The sequence below is a fragment of the Schistocerca gregaria genome, chromosome X (genome assembly GCF_023897955.1).
Source record: "Schistocerca gregaria isolate iqSchGreg1 chromosome X, iqSchGreg1.2, whole genome shotgun sequence".
In the NCBI taxonomy this organism is placed as follows: Eukaryota; Metazoa; Arthropoda; class Insecta; order Orthoptera; family Acrididae; genus Schistocerca; species Schistocerca gregaria.
Window position 1 is genome coordinate 422,411,441 of NC_064931.1, and position 24,379 is coordinate 422,435,819.

At 37.4% G+C, this 24,379-nt stretch overlaps 1 protein-coding gene across 1 annotated transcript in view; it reads right to left on the reverse strand.

Annotated features, from left to right (window-relative positions):
- Positions 1 to 24,056, reverse strand: part of LOC126299205 (uncharacterized) — a 55,337-nt gene extending 31,281 nt beyond the window's left edge. Inside the window, exons 1-3 of the mRNA XM_049990991.1 lie at positions 23,950 to 24,056; positions 11,970 to 12,090; positions 11,810 to 11,891 (exon numbers count right to left, since the gene is read on the reverse strand). Coding sequence (XP_049846948.1) covers positions 11,810 to 11,891; positions 11,970 to 12,090; positions 23,950 to 24,034 — 288 coding nt within the window. The 5' untranslated portion in view covers positions 24,035 to 24,056. The remainder of the gene's footprint in view (positions 1 to 11,809; positions 11,892 to 11,969; positions 12,091 to 23,949) is intronic.
- Between the last annotated feature and the right edge of the window lie 323 nt (positions 24,057 to 24,379).

The window sequence follows — 24,379 nt, forward strand, 5'->3', positions numbered from 1 at the left end:
TCCATTATCCTCATTATGCTTTTGTTGATGTTCATCTTACACCCTTCTTTCAAGACACTGTCCATTCCGTTCAACTGCTCTTCTAAGTCCTTTGCTGTCTCTGACAGAATTACAATGTCATCGGAAAACTTCAGTTTTTATTTCTTCTCCATTGATTTTAAAACCTACTCCGAATTTTATTTTATTTTATTTATTTTTATTTTTATTTTTATTTTGTTTCCTTCACTGCTTGCTCAATATACATATTGAATAACATCAGGGAGAGGCTACAACCCTGTCTCACTCCCTTCTCAACCACTGCTACCCTTTCATACCCCTCGACTCTTATAACAGCCAACTGCTTTCTGTACAAATTGTAAACAGCCTTTTGCTCTCTGTATTTTACCCCTGCCACCTTCCGAATTTGAAAGAGAGTATTCCAATCAAGATTTTCAAAAGCTTTCTCTAAGTCTTCAAATGCTAGAAACGTAGGTTTGCCTATCCTTAATCTTTCTTCTAAGATAAATCATAGGGTCAGTATTACCTCACGTGTTCCAACATTTCTATAGAATCCAAATTGATCTTCCCCGAGGTCAGCTTCTATCAGTACCTACTGCAACCTACATCTTTCTGAATCTGCTTAGTGTATTCATCTCTTGGTCTCCCTCTACAATTTTTACCCTCCACGCTGCCCTCCAATACTAAATTGGTGATCCCTTGATGACTCAGAACATGTCCTACCAACTGATTCCTTCTTCTAGTCAAGTTGTGCCACAAACTTATCTTCTCCCCAATCCTATTTAATACTTCCTCATTAGTTATGTCATCTACCCATCTAATCTTCTGCATTCTTCTCTAGCACCACATTTCGAAAGCTTCTATTCTCTTCTTGTCCAAACTATTTATCGAAATGTTTCACTTCCGTACATGGCTACACTCCATACAAACACTTTCAGAAAAGACTTCCTGACACTTAAATCTATATTCAATGTTAACAAATTTCTCTTCTTCAGAAACGCTTTCCTTGCTATTGCCAGTACGCATTTTATGTCCTCTCTACTTTGACCATCATCAGTTATTTTGCTCCCCAAATAGCAAAGCTCCTTTACTACTTTAAGTGTCTCATTTCCTAATCTAATACCCTCAGCATCACCCGACTTAATTTGACAACATTCCATTATCCTCATTATGCTTTTGTTGATGTTCATCTTACACCCTTCTTTCAAGACACTGTCCATTCCGTTCAACTGCTCTTCTAAGTCCTTTTCTGTCTCTGACAGAATTACAATGTCATCGGCGAACCTCCAAGTTTTTATTTGTTCTCTGTGGATTTTAATACCTACTCTGAATTTTTCTTTTTTTCCTTTACTGCAAGCTCAATATACAGATAGAATAACATCGGGGAGAGGCTACAACACTGTCTTATTCCCTTCCCAACCACTGCTTCCCTTTCATGTCCCTCGACTCTTATAACTGCCAACTGGTTTCTGTACAAATTGTTAATTTCCTTTCGCTCCCTGTCTTTTACCCCCAGCACCTTTAGAATTTGAAAGAGAGTATGCCAGTCAACATTGTCAAAAGCTTTCTCTAAGTCAACAAATGCTAGAAATGTAGGTTTGCCTATCCTTAATCTTTCTTCTAAGATAAATCGTAGGGTCAGTATTACCTCACGTGTTCCAACATTTCTATAGAATCCAAATTGATCTTCCCCAAGGTCAGCTTCTATCAGTTATTCCATTCGTCTGTAAAGAATTCGAGTTAGTATTTTGCAGCTGTGACTTTTTAAACTGATAGTTCGTTAATTTTCACTTCTGTCAACACCTGCTTTCTTTGGGATTGGATTATTATATTCTTCTTGAAGTATGAGGGTATTTTGCCTGTCTCATACACCTTGCTCACCAGATGGTAGAGTTTTGTCAGGACTGGCTCTCCCAAGGCTGTCAGTAGTTCTAATGGAATGTTGTCTACTCCGTGGGCCTTGTTTAGACTCATGTCTTTCAGTGCTCTGTCAAACTCTTCACGCAGTATCATATCTCCCATTTCATCTTCATCTACATCCTCTTCTATTTCCATAATATTGTCCTCAAGTACTTCGCCCTTGCATAGACCCTCTATATACTCCTTCCACCTTTCTGCTTTCCCTTCTTTGCTTAGAACTGGGTTTCCATCAAAGCTCTTGATATTCATGCAATTGGTTTTCCTTTCTCCAAAAGTATTTTTAATTTTCCTGTAGGCAGTATCTATCTTACCCCTAGTGAGATAAGCCTCTACATTCTTACATTTGTCCTCTATTCATCCGTGCTTAGCGATTTTGCACTTCCTGTCAATATCATTTTTGAAACATTTGTATTCTCTTTTGCATGCTTCATTTACTGCATTTTTATATTTTCTCCTTTCATTAATTAAATTCAATATTTCTTCTGTTACCCAAGTGTTTCTACTAGCCCTCATCTTTTTATGTATTTGATCGTTTGTTGCCTTTACTATTTCATCCCTCAAAGCTACCCATTCTTCTTCTACTGTATTTCTTTTCTCCATTCCTGTCAATTGTAGCCCTTATGCTCTCCCTAAAACTCTGTACAACCTCTAGTTCTTTCAGTTTATCCAGGTTCCTGCTCCTTAAATTCCCACCTTTTTGCAGTTTCTTCAGTTTTGATATACAGTTCATAACCAATAAATTGTGGTCAGAGTCCACATCTGCCCCTGGAAATGTCTTACAATTTAAAACCTGGTTCCTAAATCACTGTCTTACCATTATATAATCTATCTGATACCTTTTAGTATCTCCAGGATTCTTCCATGTATGCAACCTACCTGGTGGATTCCTCTTTTATATCTTAGCCACAAGGCATATTCACCTACTACATTTCCTTCTCTCCCTTTTCCTACTACCAAATTCCAGTCACCCATGAATATTAAATTTTCATCTCCATACACTATCTGAATAACTTCTTTCGTTTCATCACACATTTCTTCAACTTCTTCATCATCTGCAGAGCTAGTTGGCATATAAACTTGGACTACTGTAGCGGCGTGGGCTTCATGTCTATCTTGGTCATGGTTTCACTATGCTGTTTGTAGTAGTTTACTCACACTCCTATTTTTTTATTCATTATTAAACCTACTCCTGCTTTAGCCCTATCTGATTTTGTATTTATAACCCTGTATTCACCTGACCAAAAGTCTTGTTCCTCCTGCCACCAAACTTCTCTAATTCCCACTATATCTAACTTTAACCAATCCATTTCCCTTTTTAAATTTTCTAACCTATCTGCCCGATTAAGGTATCTGACATTTCATGCTCCGATCCATAGTACACCAGGTTTTTTTTCTCCTGATAACTACGTCCTCTTGAGTACCCCACCTGGAGATCCAAATGGGGGACTATTTTACTTCCGGAATATTTTACCCAAGAGGACATCATCATCATTTAATCATACAGTAAAGCTGCATTTCCTGGGGAAAAATTATGGCTGTAGTTTCCCCTTGCTTTCAGCCGTTCGCAGTACCAGAATGGCAAGGCCATTTTGGTTAGTGTTACAAGGCCAGATCAGTCAATCATCCAGACTGTTGCCCCTGCAACTACTGAAAAGGCTGCTGCCCCTCTTCAGGAACCACATATTTGTCTGGCCTCTCAACAGATACCCCTCCATTGTCATTGCACCTACGGTACAGCTATCTGTAACTTCGAGGCATGCAAGCCTCTCCACCAAAGGTCCATGGTTCAGGGGGGGGGGGGGGGTAGCTTATTGAAAATGGATGCAGCAGTATACTGCACGCCTTCCTGCACAAGAGTTAAGGAAGTCTGAGCCAAAGGCAGGTTTGATTTCAGCCAAGTATTAACTGAGTGGAAGCTGCTTATTCTTGGGAATAAGCTAATGTTATTAGCAAGAAATGACAGCAAGTAACATACATATTGAGAGGCAAATTTTAAAATACCCTAACTTGTGAACACGGGTCGACAAGAGGTTTCTGAACGTACACCACTTATTGACCACACTGCTCATTTCTGAGCCAAAAATCCTTTTACAATGAGGAGAGTTACCCCAAAATATAACACCATATGACATAAGCAAAGTAGACTAACTTTCGTGTCGGATGATCACTCACTTCAGATACTGTTGAAGCAGTAAAAATGGCAGCATTAAGTCTTTGGACAAGATCCTGAATGTGAGCTTTCCATGACAGTTTACTATCTATCTGAACACCTAGAAATTTGAACTGTTCAGTTTCACTAATCATATGCCCTTTCTGTGAAATTAAAATGTGAGGTTTCATTGAAATGTGTGTTAGAAACTGTAAAAACTGAGTCTTACTGTGATTTAGCGTTATTTTATTTCCTACAAACCATGAATTTAAGTCATGAACTGCACTATTTGCAAATGAGCCAGTTTTGCACACCACATCATTTACTACCAAGCTAGTGTCATCAGCAAACAGAAATATTTTAGAGTCACCCATAATACTAGAGGGCACATCATTTATACAAATAAGGAACAGGAGTGGTCCCAACACTGATCGCCAGGGCACCCCGCGCTTGACCTTACTCTACTCAGACCCTACATCACAACCATTCTCAAGAATGTGGATAGTGACCTTTTGCTGTCTGTTGCTAAAGTAAGAGGTAAACCAATTGTGAGCTACTCCACATGATATGTAATGGTACAACTTCTGGAGCAATATTTGGTGATCAGCACAATCTAATGCCTTAGTTAAATCACAAAAATATGCCTAGCATTCAAAACCTTTTGTTTAACCCATCCAGTACCTCACAGAGATAAGAGAATATAGCATTTTCAGTTGTTAAATGACTTCTAAAGCTGAACTGTGCATTTGATAGCAAATCATGTGACATAAAATGATCAATTGTCTTTACACACACAGCCATTTCAATAACTCTAGCAAACACAGATGGCATAGAAATAGGTCTAAAATTGTCTACATTATCACTTTCTCACTTTTTTTGAAGCAGCTTTACTACTGAGTACTTTAATCATTCAGGAAACTGACCATTCCTAAACGAAAACTTACAAATATGGCTAAATACAGGGCTAAAACGTGCAGCACAGTACTTTAATATTCTGCCAGGCACTCAATCATATCCATGAAAATCCTTAGCCTTCAGTGATAATTATTGACTCAATCTCTCCATTGTCTGTATCATAGAGGAGTATTTCAAACATCAATCTTGGAAAGGTATTTCCCAAGAAAGTTATATAATTCCCTGTACAAATTAAATTTTTATTTAATTCACCAGAAATGCTAAGAAAATGATTTTTAAACACTGAAAATATATCTGATTTATCAGCAACAGAAATATTTTTACTTTGAATTGACTATACGTCATCAACCTTGTTCTGCTGACCAGGCACTTCCTTCACAACTGACCACATGGCTTTCATTTTATCATGTGAATTAGCTATTCTATTTGCATACCACATATTCTTTGCCTTCCTAATAGCATTTTAAGCACCTTACAACACTGTTTGTAATGGACTACTGTATCTTGATTCTGACTACTTCTAACACTTTGATATAATTCTCACTTTGTTATACATGATATTCTTATCCCACTAGTCAGCCACTTGGGCTGACTTTTATTACTAGTACCCCATTTAGGATGTTGTAATCGAAAGCTACTCTCAAAGAGCATGAAAAATGTGTTAAGGAAAGAGTTACATTTATGTGTGATACCCTGACATTTACACACATCATTGTGTCAATTGGTTTTCTTTCCATCGAACAATCTTCGCACAAATATGTCACAAACTTTATAAACTGATGTTTGCTGCATGGTGATAATTGCAGCACTAAGTGGACTAAGCCAGTCAGTATTGACAGATAGCCATGCTTCCATGCATCCATACCTTAATAGCTGACCTGCTACCCAGAAAAAATTTTAGCGCTAATGGCTTGCTCTTGCCACATGTAATTAGAGGTACAACCCAATGATGTAAATACTAATGTAATGTTGTTCAGTGCACTCTCCTGAGTCACCAGTAGGAATATCTGTGATTATATCATTTGCACCATGTATTTAGTGATTTCAGATATTTCTCAAAGCTAAAGACACTAACAACTACATCAGTCTTCTTTGTAGTAGTGATAGAATTAATCATTTTCTTTCATACTGAAGCAGCTGTTTTTCTACATGCTTCTGGCCTGAGACTAGTAGTTATGGCAAGTTCCACTGATGATCACATGATTTGGGATATTTTCAGTAGTGAAATTAAATCAGGTGAGACAGCTCTCCACCAACTCATTGGGAAGGTGGAAAAATCACTTCACTTCCAAGAAATAGCTCTCTGCATCTTCGTGGATACCGAGGGGGCCTTTTGTAACACGACCTTTAATTCCATGGTAAGGGCAGCAGCGGTGCATGACCTGGGGACCACTATATGTAGGTGGACCAGGGCCACGCTTAGTGGAATGAAGGTAGAGGCTACCCTGATGAACGAAAAGATGGTAATTGAGACCACTAGGGGCTGCCCACAAGGAGGCCTTTTGTCTCCTCTATTGTGGAATCTAGTGGTGAATGAACTCATCAAGGAACTAAGTTCTAGACAATGCTTCTGCCAAAGATATGCAGATGACCTTGTTCGTAGTAATAATTGGCAAATTCACTGACACAGTTAGGAATAGGGCACAAGGAGGATTGGACATTGTGCAAAAATGGTGCATTAAACAGGATCTGAGAGTTAATCCTAAGAAGACTGTTGTGGTGCCATTTATGGAGAGACATATTCAACATTCAAGTTGGAATCTAAAGCTCTTTGATGATAGTGAAATATCTAGGTGTAACCTTGGATGAGAAGCTAACTTGGACCCCTCACAAGAAGAGCATCTGCTCCAAGGCAAAAAGTACTCTAGTGAGTACTAGGAGGGCTTGTGGCAAAACCTGGGGCCTAAGCTCCAGGGTTATGCACTGGATATAGGCCACAGTGGTGAGACTTAGGATTTCCTATGGGGCTGTAGTGTGGTGGAAGAAGGTAGAACAGCAGGTTGCTGCTAAGGAGCTTGTTAAGGTGCAGAGATTGGCCTGCTTAGCCATAACAGGTGGAATTAGCAGCACACCAATTGCTCAAATGGAAGCCATGCTTGATATGCCGCCACTTCACCTTTGGGACAAGATGGAGGCAGCAGCTGGGGCACATGGACTTAAAACTGCCAAAAAATGGGTCTTATTCAGATATCCAGAATCACACATTAACACAGTGAGTGAGGTAAATGCAGAAATTGTTGGGGAAATGCCTGTCGATTATGTAATAACTCCCAACTGCTTTGACAAGCCTTACATCATAATAATTGGAAGTAGGGAGCAGTGGTAGAAAACAAATCAGCATCATTTGGTTCACCGATGGGTCAAAAACAGACCAAGGCATTAGTGCAGGGGTGAACGGGGTTCAGCCAAGACTGGAGAGCATCAACTTGCTAGGAAAAATTGGCCTCTGTATTCCAGGCTGAAATCACTGCCATCAGGGTATGTGTGGAGGTGAATATGCATAGGTGCTACAATGACCATAGCATATTCATCTATTCAGATAGCCAGGCAGCTCTGAAATCATTGGCAGCTCCTGTAACAAGATCTAAGATTGTTGCAGATTGCCACAGGGCTCTGGTGGAGCTAGGGGGAAGCAATAGGGTAAAGCTAGTGTGGGTCCCTGGCCACTCAGGGATCTGTGGCTATGAAAAAGCTGATAGATTGACTAGGATGGGGCAACAACGCCATTTATTGGACCGAAACCTGTACTGACAATAGTTATTGGGCCAAGATCCACAAACAACATGGTAAGGTAATGATTCCCAAGCCATGTTATAAAAGAAGATCTGTAATCCTGGGATTGAACAGGAAAGAGATCAAACTCATTACTGGACTGATGACAGGAAATGGGTATTTCAAAAAACACCTACACACAAGGGGTATAACGGAAGAGGACCCTAAATGTAGGATCTGTGATGAGGGTGAAGAAACTGCTTCACACCTAATCTTCGAATGCATGGCATTGGAGAGTAAAAGATAGAGAATCTTCTGGACAACTAGACCTGAAGAAATTGTGTCTAACAAAAAACTGGTAGAGGGACTCCTTTACTAGATATACAGGGAGCGATACTGCACAAAAAATCTAGTTTTGGTGTGGGTGGTGGTGGGTCAGACCTAGGCTGTTTCAGCTTCCCTGTTAAAATAAGTCAATCAATCAAATCAAAGCAAAGCAGTCTGGAATGTTATATAAAAGGAAATTGGGAGTGGCAAAAAAACACAGAATAACATACTGATAAGGGAGTGGGATAAGGTAATAAGTGATCCACAACACTTAGCAAACTGTGTAAATGAGCATTTTTCAAATATTGCAGAGAAGTTACAGCAAAAATTCCCCAAAACAAATATAATACCTGTAAATATTGTTGCACTAAATACAATGATGGTACTTCCAACCACAGAGAATGAAGTCAATAAAACGCTTCAAAAACTAAAAAGTAAAACGTCAGTAGGCTTAGATGAAGTACCAATGTGTGTACTGAAACAATGCATACGGATTATTCAAGGCCCCTTAAGAAATATAATAAATGAAACCTCCACATCAGGGATATTTCCAGAGCAGTTAAAACTGGCAAGAGCTGTACCTTTGCTTAAGAAAGGTAATGCAGAAGACATAGAAAATTACTCGCCCATTTCCCTGCTGTCACCGTTCTAAAAAATGATAGAAGCAATGATGAAAGACAGATTAATGACTTAACTGAATAAATACAATCTTTTAAGCGAATCACAGTTTGTTTCCGAAGTGGCAAAAATATGGAGTCAGCCATAGTAGAATTCACAAAAGTGTCACTTGATGCTCTTCATAAAGATGAGTGTGTCACAAGCATAGTTTTGAGTCTTTCTAAGGCTCTTCATACAGTTGTCCACAAGATTCTATTAAATAAATAAGAAGTATTGGGAATAAGAGGGGTAGCTAATGACTAGTTTTGATCATACCTAGCAGATAGGGTACAAAGAGTAGAGGTAACACATACTTCAAATAGATCTAAACATTAGTAAAACACTTATCAGAACCAAAATACATTAATATAGGGGTTCCACAAGGTAGCATATTAGGACCAATACTGTTCCTGATATACATCAATGACTTTCCCAGTAGTGTTACTTATGGTGAAAAAATTCTCTTTGCTGATGACAGTAATATTATAGTTACTGAGGAAACAAGAGAACTCCTTGCTGAGAAAACACATGAAACTCTCAAGGAAGTTTATGATTGGTCAATAAGCAATAAAGTGACATCAAACATAAAGAAAACTAATGCATGAATTTCAGTTTGAAGAGGAAAAATGATAATGTTAAATTAAATATAGATGGCACCACTATAACCTGTGTCACAAATGCAAAATTTCTTGGAATGAATATTTGTTCTCAGGTGAAGTGGTGTGAACACACAAAGATACTTGCAAGCACAATGTAATCAGCATGTTATGCCCTTAGAATCCTACCATCAGTGTGTAATATGCAGTGTCTTTCAGTTACATATTGTTCATATCTACACTCAATTGTTAGCTATGGAATTCGTTTTTGGGAAACAAATGCACAAAATATGAACACAGTTTTCAAACTCCAGAAAACAGTCATAAGAATAATAACCAAAAATACTAGACAAGCTCATTGTTAAGATTTGTTCAAAACACTGAGGATTTTAAGTGCCCTATGTGAATAAATTTATCAGTCAGTTGTACACATCAATAATAGCATTGGTAAATACTGCACAAACAGCTCTGTCATTGACCATGCAGTAAGAAATACACTCAACTTACATTTACCAAGAAAAAATAAACATAAAACTCAAAGCAGCATTTTCTACCAAGGAATAAAACTGTACAATAAATTACCAAAACAGCTTAAAGGTATTGCAAAAATACACTTATTTAAAAAGGCAGCTAAAAACTACATGTTATGCAATACATTTTATACATTGAAGGATTACTTAGATGGAACAGAGCAGGGGTTTGATAAAAAAATGTTATACAAATAAATAATAACAATAATAATGATTTTAAAACATCCAACATTCCACATAACACCTTCACTTTATGTTTTTTCTGTTTTTTTTTCTTTTGCAGTACAGAAAATGACACAGAGGTCACCAGTGTATGTGTGTGTGTGTGTGTGTGTGTGTGTGTGTGTGTGTGTGTGTGTGTGTGTGTGTAGTCAGTGAAATGTTATGAAAAAAAGTTGTATATAGTGTGTGCAGTGACTGATAGTGAGGTACGAGTGAACAGTGTGGCATTATATTATTTAATAAGTTATCTGTAAAAAGTATTGTATACTAGGAGTAAATCTAATGATTGTCTTTTACTAGAAGTTTGTATAGAGATGTGTATATGAATTAGCTTATTTTAAATTGATCTAAACTTGTAAATACTTTGACATGTCCTATATCCTTCTAAAAGAGATCTATTGATGAATAAAGCTACTACTACTGATACTTTTCACTGGCCTCAGTGCATTATTACCAACTAGTCAATACAGGCTGACGGATATACCTCATTAGAGATGTTTTCCAAGAATGCTTCATAGATAAGTGCAGTCACAGAGACATCATTTCAGAATCAATGTTCATTTCGTATATTTTGGAATTTACCTGATGTATGATGTACAATTTGAGGTTAATGTGATGAGGAATAAAACTGAATTTACAGTTATCTGACAAATTTAGGAATTTTGACTATTTAGCTAGTAGGCTTGTTCTGTGCAGGTGAACCTTAGATCTGCATTTTAAGGAATGTTATTAAAATTTAGAAAGGTTCAAAGCTATGATGATCGCCTTATCACCTGTGTTTGTGTTATTATGATTACCAATACTATGTGTTGCAACTGTTCTTGGGTGAGCAGCATCATGGAACAGCTAACCACAGAAAACCATTGAAACCTTTGTGAGAGTGTTACATTAACTTTTGACTTTCCAGTGATAACCATTGATGGCACTTCTCTCTGAGTGTCACATTATTAAGATAGCTACAGATTCAATCCCAAGAGCAAAATGAAGGACAAGTAACTGAAGTAGCTATCATCTGCAAACATTCTCCAGTAATAAAGAAATGTATTTTCGTTTATAACAGCTGCTACCAGGAAGCCTATACCAGTGTTATTTTCCTGTGAGAATTCACTGAACCAAACTAAAATAATCTCTTAAAGCAAACACCATCTCTCATAAATTTTAGCTGCACTATGACATTTTATTCAGTAGCAGAATTTATAGACCGTATGAATTATGTGACACTCAGCATGAGAAAGCTGCTTGTTTTCTGTCACCTTGTCTTTCTTGATTTTGTAAACAATAGACCTGAACCCTTGCATTCTCAAAACACTTATGGCAACCCTTACACATGTGAATGCAAAATGTTTAAATATTCTGTTGGCTGACAACTCTATGGATGCTTCAAAATTTGAGGAATATTTATTTTGTGTTATTCATCTGGTGCTACTTGCATTAATGCATGAACTATGACCTTTTTCCTTATTAATGAAAGTACTCAGGTATCAAGAAAATATCAGACAGTCGTTTGAATGCATGAGATTTTTACAAGCATTCCAATGGTTCAAATGGGTCTGAGCACTATGGGACTTAACTTCTGTGGTCATTAGTCCCCTAGAACTTAAAACTACTTAAACCTAACTAACCTAAGGACTTCACACACATCCATGCCCGAGGCAGGATTCGAACCTGGGACCGTAGCAGTCCCGCGGTTCCGGACTGCGCGCCTAGAACCACTAGACCACTGTGGCAGGCAAGCATTCCAATGACAAATTCTTAGAATAACTTTTATACATGAACAGACTTACTTCCTCTGAAGTTTCTGTAATGTTGATAAGTTTCCAATCACATGATACACCTTTACAGCCACTTCTGGATTCTTCTCGCACCCTACCAGAAGGAACAAAATGATACAAAACTGACATGGTGCAAATACAAGTGTTACATTGTTAATAATTACAAGCTTACCTGCATTTCATGAAGTGGTGCTTTGCCTCTTTCATCATCTCTTGTTCAACGAAAAAGTGGGTCTTATTTGTGTTACAACTGCAGTTTTCATCTTCATCAGATACATCCTTCATATTAGTCCCTGTAAGAATTGTTTCTCTCTGTCACATTATCACATTACTCTTTCAACATTAGAGCAGAAACATTATATTTTAATAAATTTTAAGCCTTCTTCATTTCCCAAGAACTTTAAGGACTCTTATTTAAACTTAAAAGTTTATACTATGTATTAAAAGTAGAAAGTTTTACAGGGTAATTTAATTTTTAATTTAAGTTGCTGGTATTTACATTTTGAAATAAATGGTTATGTGTCAAAAATAATGTAAACAGCAACCAATATTCAATTGTCTCTTATTCTACAAAGGCATGCAGCTACTGAAGAAAATACTGTATCAACATTTGGGATGTTATATAGCTTTTGATGTATTTACTATGGCAGCTTGTATGCTGTACATGATGATGCAGACCAATACCAAACTGCAAAAGGGGTATAATTATTCCTGTTGTATTTCCAAGTCAAGTTTTATAAATTCTAGAGCTGTATCTGAAATGTGAAAAGGCCCTTAAATATATCTGCTTGTGTCTGTATGTGTGTGGATGGATATGTGCATGTGTGTGATTGTATACCTGTCCTTTTTCCCCCCTAAGGTAAGTCTTTCCGCTCCCGGGATTGGAATGACTCCTTACCCTCTCCCTTAAAACCCACATCCTTTCATCTTTAACCTCTCCTTCCCTCTTTCCTGACGAAGCAACTGTGGGTTGCGAAAGCTCAAATTTTGTGTGTATGTTTGTGTTTGCTTGTGTGTCTATTGATCTGTCAGCACTTTCATTTAGTAAGTCACATCAATATATATTCCAAGACTTATCAAGCGCCGGTAGACACGCACAATAAAAAAACACACAAACACACACACAAAATTTTGAGCTTTCACAACCGGCGATTGCTTCGTCAGGAAAGAGGGAAGGAGAAGGAAAGATGAAAGGATGTGGGTTTTAAGGGAGAGGGTAAGGAGTCATTCCAATCCCGGGAGAGGAAAGACTTACCGTAGGGGGAAAAAAAAGGATAGGTATATACTCGCACACACACACACACACACACACACACACACACACACACACACACACACACACACACACACATATCCATCCATACATATACAGATACAAGCAGACTGGATTCCCACAGAGGGATGGAATATCCCCAATGCTTTTCAATATTGTTCTAGAAAAGATCATCAGGGAATGGGAATTTCATGTAAAGGGCATCCAAATTGGTTTCAAAAAAGAGAACCAAATTAAAGTCAAGTGCTTTGCTTTCACTGATGATATTGCAATTACCATCAATAACAAAACAAAAGCGTTTCAGGCAGAGAAAAACTACATGAAATTTCGCCAAAAAGCAGACTACAGATATCTTACAAAAAAGCCAAATGTATAGAGAGACAGCCAGAAAATAAATCTCCTTTAATAACAAAAAAAAAGGCAAAATTGCACAAGTCTGTCATTTTAAATACCTCGGAGAAACTATAAAGTCCTCAGGATTCAACCGAATCGTCAATGAACAAGGAATCAGCAAGCTCCAGAAGGCCTACATGCTAACATGAATACATTACAACAAGAAGTGCATTTTGACAGACACAAAATTAAGGCACTAGAGAACATTGGTTCTTACAGAAGCTATTTACACAGCTGAAACAATGCTGATTGATGGTCATTCAAAAATTAGGGAAATAGAAAAGCAGGACAGAAAAATTCTCAGAAAGATTTAGGGAGCTATCAAGAAAAATGGCATTTGGATGAAGAAGAGACCACAAAATGAGCTCTACATGAAGACCAACTCAGTAACAGACAAAAACAGAAAATGCCGAGCCATACTTTATACACATATCCACAGGAGAGAAGACTCCAGAACAGCAATGAAACTTTTCAGTATTATAGTAAAGAGTAAATGCAGCACAGAATGGCTGAAAGAAGTCCAGAGGAATCTACAGCACATCAACATAAAAAATCTCTAAGACCGCACTGAGTGCCCGAATAAAATCACAAGTGTGAAGTTTGTGGAAAGAAAATCACACCAGCCTGGTAAAAAATGGACAGAAGAATGGAAGAAGGAGCAATCTGAAATGATGAAGAGTTTCTGGGAAGCAAAGAAGAAAAGCCTCCAGAGATGAAATTATGAATACAAGTTCAATTGCTCTCCTAAAGGAGAATGATGATGATGATGATAATAATAATAATAATAATAATAATAATAATAATAATAATAATAATAAGAATTTTAACTTCCTTTGGAACAGTTTTGATTTCCAAGTTTTCAAAGCTTGCGGCAGTTTGTTGAACCATATCTGTCCATTAATATGAAGACTATTGTCAGTTAATTTTAATTTTGTCCTCTGCCTGAAGTAGTTCCCCAGATTTCTGGTATCATATTTATGTTTATCCTTGCACTTTAACTGTCCAATAAAAATATAATATGTTTATACAAATACAAGGAATATACTGTTAGATTTTTATATTGAACAAAGGTTTCAAGACAGGACTCTCTGGATTTCAGTCCATGCAGTAACCTAATGGCTCTCTTCTGTAACACTAACATTCTGCTCAGATGCAGGTCTGCCGCACAACCCCACAGTTCAATACCATAATTAAGAAATGGATAAACTGCTCCATAGTAAACAGTTTTTAGTGATTGGATTGGAGCTATTTTTGTGAACTGATGCATAAGATACAGGCTACTTCTGATTTTCTCAGACTCAAAAATAATAAAGTTTACCCAAGGGAGATTTTAGTCCAATTGGACACCAGGAAATTTAATATTATCTGTTTCTGCTGATGTAATACCACAAATATTTTTTGTTTCACCCTCATGAGAACCAGTTGTTTTATATATTAGTAGCTGAGATATACTGGTGTTGGTGTTTAGGCTCTGATGTACAAAATGGGTGGTTACTTCCATCACACCCTTAGTTGCAACTGAGTGTAATGTCTCCAAGTCTTTTTCACAAAGTAAGAAGGTGTCATCAGCACAGGTTACTAAATGTGAGTTGATTGGTTGTATCATGTCACTGACATAAACTAAGAAGAGAAAGGGATCAAGGATTAATCCCTGTGGTACCTATCTGGATTCCTGTATCTCTAGAAGATTGGAAATCTGTTACCTTGTTATCCATTTTACATAAAAGTTTAGTACATTTTTTGTGATTTGTCAGGTATGTGGTCAATAATTGCATAGAAGAGGCCTTGATGTTGTAAGTCTTCAATTTATTAACGAGTAACACATGGGTGACTGAGTAAAAGGCTTTGGGAAGGTTAAGAATATGCCAGCTGTCTTCATACCTTGATCTAGGAGAGTGTACACTTTATGGAGCAATTCAGCAACTGCACTAGTAGTACACTGACCTTTCCTAGAGCCATGCTGTTTTTTTGTTAGCAATCTGACGTTTATAAAATAAGCAGAGAACTGAGGAAGGAGAGCCATTTCAAAAACCGTACTAAAGGTAGGGATCAATGATATTGGTATTGGGTGGTATTTGAAACCTCTTTTGTACTCCCCTCCTAATGCACTGGGTTAACAATGCTTATTTTTAAACTACTAGTAGAAGTGCTTTCTCTAATACTACAGTTTATGAGGTGCATTAGTGGTTTAACTATTTCTTTTATACATTTTTGAGCTGCCACACTCAACATATCATCCCATCAAGCTGAGTACTTGTTGTTTAATGTGAGGATTATCTTTCTGATGTAATTTACTTTAATCTCATTATATTCAAAACTAACTGCTTGGGGGATGTCCTTTGGTATCTCTTGATGCATTTCTTAGGTCTGTGTAAGATTTCCTGTTGGTGATATGAAATGTTTATGAAAAAGGTTACATAATGCTTTGGGTTCTTTTATGACTTTGTGATCCTGTATAATGCACAAGGATTTACTGTCCTTAGCTGTGGAGGTTTTTCAATAGTTATTGATCAGTTTCCATGATGTCTTTCTTACATTTGTACAATGAAAGGTTTCATTACTGTGGACTTCTTTTCTAAGGCTTGAAAGTTCTGATTTAAAGGTTTTTTTCTTAGTGGTGTTATATTTTTGTTTGAAAATGTACAGTCTGGTTGATTTGTACAGGACATCCAGGCCAGGAACATTTTGCTTGAGAGCAGCAAGACTGAATGGAAATCAGAGTTTGTTATTTCTTTCACTCTGACTGTGTATTGGCCCTGTTTGCATTTCTTTAATGGGACAACAGGATTCAGAGTGTCTCAGTAGGATGCTATAGAACTCATCCCATTAGTTATCTGACCCTTCCACATGGTAGATCTGAGCCCACTTCTCAGCTAGTTTAATTTTCAGAGAGTTGATAGTACTATTGCTCATAAATCGTTTCTTTCCCAACGTTTTTGGTATTATTTTAGGAGCTGTTTTTCTATATTTTATCTGTTGTGCATATGGTCTGAGTAATGAAGGTCTATGTTGCTTAGCTTAGCAGTGTCTTCAGCAGTCCTGGTATAACTAGAATCTGAGACTCTGGTATCCATGGTAACTATATTCCTAAGATGATATGAAGTTGATACATCTACTAGTTTCATGTTAGCAATGCTGCTGGAGTTTGCATCAATGTTAAGGTCTTCAAATATAGTAAGGCCATTAGGACCAGTTGGCCTAATTATACTACTGAAGCTGTTGAGAAAATGGAGTGCATCTGCACAAGGTGGTCTGTACACATTAGCACAGATGTCTCGTTATTTGAAACTGCGGAATCAAACTTTCTGAAAGATTAGGTTTTACATCTGAAACTGTCTTATAGCACCATTTATCTCAATGTACAAGAACACTTAACCTAAGCTAGACATGCAATACGCATCAGTTCTCATTCCAGTAACAGAGCTGAAAATAAAGGAAATACACTCAAGAGCCAAATCATTATGGTCACTTTCTTAATAGCATGTTGATGCACTTTCAGAATGCAATACAACAACGATTTTGCATGCCTTGGTTTGTCACGTTCCAGGTAGATTTCAAGAGATGTGAGGCACTAGATATCTGTGTGTAAGGGACAGTCAAATGAAAATGAGGAATACGTGTAAAAATAAGTAAGCTGTTTATTATTTCAAAACTAACTGCCATAGATGTTAATATATTTATCCCATTATGAGACAAGTTGATCAGTGGATTCATGGAAAAATGTTTGCAGTTGCCTATGGAACCATGATTGTACAAAAGTGCGGACCTCTTCATTGGAAACAAATCATAAGCCACAAATGTGTTTCTTCAGGGCCCCCCCAAAAAAAAAAAAAAAAAAAAAAAAAAAAGGGGGAATCACGTGGGGAGAGATCTGGACCATATGATGAATGTATAGGGGATTCCCAGCAAAACTTTTTCATTAGGCAACTACAAATATTTTTACATAAAGTCATGCAATTTCTTGTCTCACTGTGGGATAACTGTATTAAGAATTATGAGGATGGCTTTTGAAATAATAAACACTTTATTTTCTTTTTTTCCATGTGCCCCATTTTCGACTGCTCCCTATACATAATTTACAGTCTAGTGGTTTTCAGATGTGAGACTGGCAAGTGATAGTGTTCCCCAAGTATTGAGACCGGTTCAGTTCAGTTCAAATGAATTTTGTGGCCAAAACATCAATGTCATTTCACTATCATGTTCATCATACTACAATACCATAAGTCTGGCCTTGTGACATGGCCAGTTATCCTGCTAGAAGGTCTCACTCTTGTCAGACAAGATATCAAGTAAGAAGGGATACCCAATGTTTGCAACAGTGTTAATGCAGTCCACAGCTGTGATGGTGCCTTTGATTACCATCACAGGGCCCATGGAAACCTAGCTGAAAGTTCCCCATAAAATAATACTGCTCCCAGCTAGCTTGTGTTGACAGAATGTATAGTTTGATCAGCTATTTGCCTGTGTGATGGTACATCTGTACATGGTCATTTGCCTGGCATAACAAGAAACATGATTATCAAACCAGGCAACACATTTCTGATAATCCATGGTCCAGCCTTGATGCTGCCATGCCCACTGCTGTCATAATTGCCGATGTCATTAGGTGAATATGGGGAGCTGTATGAGATGAGCACCAGAGCATATAAGTCAGAGGCCTACCCTCGTTGTATAGCAGGATAGGTGGCAATTGATGGCAGCTCTAATGACAAAGAAAAATTTTGATATAGGCACACTTGTTTTGGAGCAGACTGTTTAATACACGGTGTTGAAAATGACGCTCTAGAGCAGATGACCCCAACATGTTCCCATGTTGACCACAACTGTTTGGCTACTCATGGTTTCACAATGCTTCAACCATTATCATGCTCATGACAGCTACATTTGAACAGCAGACAAACTTTGTTACTTCTCAGATGCTTGTCCCCAAGCACTGGACCATAACAATCTTCCCTTTGTCAAAGTTGCTTATGTAAAAAAAAATATAAATAAATAAGTAAATAACAAAAATAAATAAAAAAAGATTTGGAGTTTGCATTAGCATTTTCCTCATCACCATTAGAATGATTTCACATTAATTTCTAGTCCAGTTATATACTTCTCTTACCACATCATGTGTCCACAAAGCAGTGGGCTGGTGTCATGAGGTATCTTGTCACTGTGATCGAAGTTGGTTTTAAGGAAGTTGTTATAATCTTACAGCCATTGAAGCATAATGTGCAACAGATACAGTATAGAGAAAAACTATTAGGATCACTTTTATTTCCCATGTGATACTCAATTTCACTTACATGTTTGGAATAGTGGCAGAGAACCTGCAGGCCACTTGCAATTACACCATTGGAATCAGTCTAAACTTTATAATGTCCAAGATTGTGACAAGTATTTCAGCTTCTACTTGTCATGTTGCAATTATCTGCTACAGTACATAATAAAATAATATTTTGAATCAGGTGTTTCACTTATGGTCTGCTTATCATGCCATGAAATAAGAATTTTAAATGTGTGAAAAAGCCAGACATGTGAATTATGCTCCAAAAAAGCGAGCTTTTGTTATTTGATTGTTGTACAAGAAATATGGAAAACATTTATCTCAGAAAAACTGGCTTGCTTAATGAGATCAATGGCTCTCATTTCAACGGTATTCACTTTCAACAAATGAAAGCACCCAATACAACCCTGTGTAGGACAGTGGTTGAAACCTATACAAAGAGGTATTAACTGATAATTAGCAGTTGTAGATATATATCAATAAAGAGGATACCTGATCCAGTTTGGTCCATTCTCAAAAGATGCAATTTTGAAGGACGAAGAGTGAACACCACCACTGGAGACTGATCACAAGTTCAGATTGGACAGAATAAGAAATGAAATTGAGGGAAACCACAGAAAACCTGAATCTGGATCCCTGGCTGGGGATGTGAATCTCATTCCTGCCAAGTGTGAGTACAAAAGATATTGCTCTCATGTTATATTAGAAAAATATCTCCCTTATCTGCATTACTATAAAAAACATATAAATAATCTCCATACAGTTGTGAAGTAGTATTTTAATAACAATAAAGAAAATTTCTGGATGGAGCCATAGGTGAAATAAGGGAAAGGCAACCACTCACCTGTAGCACAATGATGCGTGGAACACAATAATATACAGTATAACAGAAAATGGCATTTACACTAATTCTTGAGCACTAGTTCTTTTTGTAGCAACAGTACAAACATTCACACACACAACCACACAGCTGCCAAAATGAAGACTTCCTTGGCTATGGTAAGCCTAGCATTAATCTTGCCATGGCCATAGAAGTTGCATTATAGTGTCTGTGTAATTGTGTGTGTGTGAAAGGGTGTACTATTGCTAGAAAAAAGCTAGTGCTCAAAACCTAGTGTGAATACTGTTTTCTGTTGTGTGTTATGGCGCTCCACACTTTAGTCATGTAGGCTACATTAAAAACATAAATTTTAAAAATTTATCAGACCACAATCCCTCATGAGTGCTCATACAAAAAGCATGCAACTACACTGTGATCCATCAAGTTATACTGGTAATTACAACAGGAAACTGGATGAGAAATTCATATAATTTGTGATGAACAAATAGCATGTTTTGTGCAGATGAATTCATAATGCTGGTATACAGTTGCTACATTTAAAGCAAAATTCACACACAGGCAAGTGTATAAGAGATAATTAAATAATTTTTGCATGGGTAGAAAGAGTGATTTCTCACTGACAGAAGTTATACAGGAGGAAATATCCACTTCTTCTGAGTGGTGGAATTCGGCAATTTCAGTGATAAACAGGGAAATTTATGACATAAAATAAAAATAATTATGAAATAATAATCTGTTGAATACCTTTTTAATTCTGATACATGCCCGTAGAAGTGTAAGTGACAGAATGTATAAACTAAATATTTCTGATAAATGGAGGACCTTTATATATTTGTAGGAACCAGTTACAGTTATCTCAAGAAAAGCCAACACAGTTCATACAGATATTAGTTATAAGACTGTAGTATTTTGATTTTTCACTTTCCTACAGATATGAAGCAGTCATTGAACGTGACTAGGTCACAAAAAAGTCATTACCCATTTATCTAAATGGCAATTCCACTAAAAAAATGGAGACCATTCTGCATTACAACAAGATAATTGATTGAGTGCTAGGATCATCACCTGGTGCAAGCTGACTACTGTTAAGCAAGGTGCCATCCAGTACAATTTTAGTCAGTGTGACAATATTTCATGGAAGTTCATGAACACAATGTATGAGCATTTGGGTGTTTTAACTCTATAGCATGAGTGTGTGTAACCAAACAGGGCACAATACAAGTGCCATTGCCATATTCACTTATGACATACAAAGGCTCACAGTTTGTGTCTCAAGATTTTGAAGATTCTTGTAGAAAGAGTGGCATCCAGCATGTTACCACCAGTCCCTTTCACCCCAGTCCAATAGAGAGATGCAGCAGCTGGTCTGTATATTCAAAACACTGATGAAAAAATATATGACTCAATTTCCGCCTGACGAAGCCCTCGAGAGGTTCTTGTGTTCATGTAGGTTCCTGCCTCCTCCAGCTCTGGCGCCATCTTCACTCTGGGCACTACCAAGCTCAGTAGTCTGTACTGGGACACCTCCATCCCCCAAGCCCCTGTCACTGCTGATGCTGTCAGCTTCTCTGATGCCTCCATTGCTAAGTGCCTCTCTGAGTGTGGATATGGATATAGCACCATCATCACCAGTGATCCATTACAGCTTCTCGTGGGGGAGTGGGTACCACATCTGCCTGCACCACACCATTTGAGACCATATTCTCCTGTGATAGCACATCACCTGCTCCAGCCATCATCATCTACCAATGAAGACATGGAAATCTACAAAATGAACACTTGTCCCAAAGGGTATGGGGTTCTGAAACCCTATAGTGTGAGCACGCATAATCAAACAGTACATGATTTAAGTGCTTCTACAGCCCACCTAGACAGGTTGACTTGCAGCCTGGATGCACCAAGTAGTGTGCCATGCACACAACAGGTCAATATAAGCCGAATGTACTGTGCAGTCAGTCTCACTTGTTTACTTGCTTCATGTATTCTCACCTACAAGATTCCATTAGTGGTGTGTTCTATGGTTAATGATACTTTGTACTGTCTTATACTTCATTCAGTGTTATTGTGGATCTCTTGACGTGGAAGCAAAATGTAACTCGTATGAGCATTTGGGTGTTTTAACTCTGTAGTGTGAGTCCTGATGTTGTATCTGTATGAAGTTACAACTTCCCAGGATTTTGAAAGATTGTACTTAGTAACCATGTCTTACACAGATACCATCTTCAAAAATTACTCATTTGGAGCAATAAGTATGTTTATTGGATATCAGTACTTGACAATTCTGAGAAGTTCTTCTGGTATGGTTATTTGGAGGGGTGTACATGTTTTTTACACTAATCATGAGACTACAGAAATGTGGGTGTATGGTGTATAGAGTGCAGACCAGTCCAGTAGCAGAAGGTGTAAGATACAGGACACATTAACATGCTAGAATAATGAGCTGCTTCTCACTGTAAGAATATATATGTGTCTTACCAGACACAGCGAACCCTTTATGGACTCCACTAATATTTCACTTTTCCCTAAGGATTAAAGCTACTCTAGATGATAATATATGTATCCACCACATAAGTCTTTAACATCCTGTGTGATTGTAGGTCAGAAGACACTGCACAGAATTTCATTATTTTGAGTTTCCAACCAACACCCCAAAATTTTCAGCTGGTGTTGACTTGGGAGACCTCACAGAAAAGTACACATATCAGTCATAAACTGATACTGACCTTAACACCCAAAATGTAAACAACAGCAGTAACCATATGCTGAAGCTAATCCTGACTAGACATTATTACACTATGATTCTGGAACACTGCTGTGCATGAAGGGAAAGAATTATTGAGTCTAACGCATGTACATGTATCCCAGTGGTCATACTTTCAACACAATAATGCCATTAAGAAAGTAATTCTTGAAATTAAAACAATTTAAGATGTTTGCTGTCACAATATTAGCAGAGACAAAGATTCTTGTGAAGGCACTTAGTACTTCTGGATTAAGTTAATGAGACTCCAGTGCAAAACGCATGACATCAAAACTGAGAAAGCTATTTCAAAGAAGCAAAGTACCTTCTTAGGGCAAGAAAAATATTATTGTCTGTACCTTGTTTAAGGAAATAAAACTGACTCTGACAACATTTCTATCTTCTGTAAAATTCTGTTCTCATAGAGATATAGTAACGAGTCACTGCATTATCATACTGAAAAATCATAAAGCAGCGATATACTGGTCAACAGTTATGTGTTAAGCTTGACAAACACATGTGTGCACAATATTGTATTGCTTCTACAATATATTATCAGCATTCAGTATAATCCAGCAGCATCCAATAAAAATCAAATGAGGCCAAAGTAAATATAGCTATCATTACAGGGTGTTCAACTGGTAGGGGGAAGAAACTGGTCAATAATTCGCTAAAGAAATTATCCTGCTTTTATGGTGAATCATTAAGAAAAGACTACAGGAAACCTAAATTGGGATGAAAGGACCAAGATTTAAAATTGGCTTTTTGAAACCTCAAGATCCATGTATAGTGCTATGTTACCTTGTGTAGGATTGGTCTTGAGATGTGGGCCAATGACAAGAGTTCAGAAAAATCTTTAGAATATAATTACATAAGTAGGAGCATTATTAAGAAATAAAGACACTGGAAAAAGATAGGCAGGTGAGATTAAGTGATTGGGGCTTGCTCTTCAGCTGCAAAGCTGGAGTCACAATAAATCATTACATTAGAGACATGCACAAATAATGAGAACTATGAATACTAAAACTTGAAGTGAAAAAATTGAACGTACAGAAGGAAACAGAAAAAAAAACAAAAATATGAAGAAGCTGAGAAGAAGGTACCTAATAAAATGCATGAAACAGAATTGATGGCAGGTGTATTAATGTACAGGTCCTTATCACAGCTATAATTTGCACAGGAGAAGATAGGTACACATAATATTTCACACCCATAGAAAAACTAAATAATGACACAATAATAGTGAGCTTTTGGGTGTTCTGGTGAGCTGTTGTTTCCATTTTATGCGCAGCAGTTCGAAAACTGACCCTGCCATTTTCTTGAGGTGCTGTGAGTTTTCCTGTTAGATGTACTTGCTCCCTGGACTCGAACCAGGCTGACTGTTGAATTCTAGGTAGCGAGTGCTATGGCTGGAGTCCAGGCAGCAAGTAGACATAACAGCAACACTCACAGCAACTGAAGATGATGGGCTGGTTGACCATTGAAATATTGTATATCAAATGGAAACAACAACTCACCAGAATACTCAGAAGCACACTAATAATCAATAATGCCAAAAGAACATGAGAATACATTGATACAATAGCTAAGCAAAACACACACACACACACAGCAGAAATAAAATGTCATTTACCAGTAATTGATGGCTGTGAACTATGGTGAATCTCTTCTGACAAGCCTTTGTTTTCACCAGTACAAGTCTTAATGCCACATATCATAATTTCTGAATCACAAGGGTGGCTGGTGTTGTCAGAACTGCTTTAAGAAAAACACCACACTATGTAAGTATGAGTATGTTAGGAAGTGTCACCCACAGAAAGCGTGTGGCTTAGGGTACTCACAGAATCAACTCAAATGTATTGTTGGAACTGCAGAGCATCAGTTCCTCACTTTCAGTTGCTCGCTGACACAATAAAAAATCTTCATTACCAAGTACCACATATGCTGCAATAGGTTCAGAAAACCAAATGATTATGACAAGTAAATGCACATTGTAACACCAAAAAACTCAGTAAAAATATATCTACATCTATATTCTATGAAACACTGTAACATGCATGGCA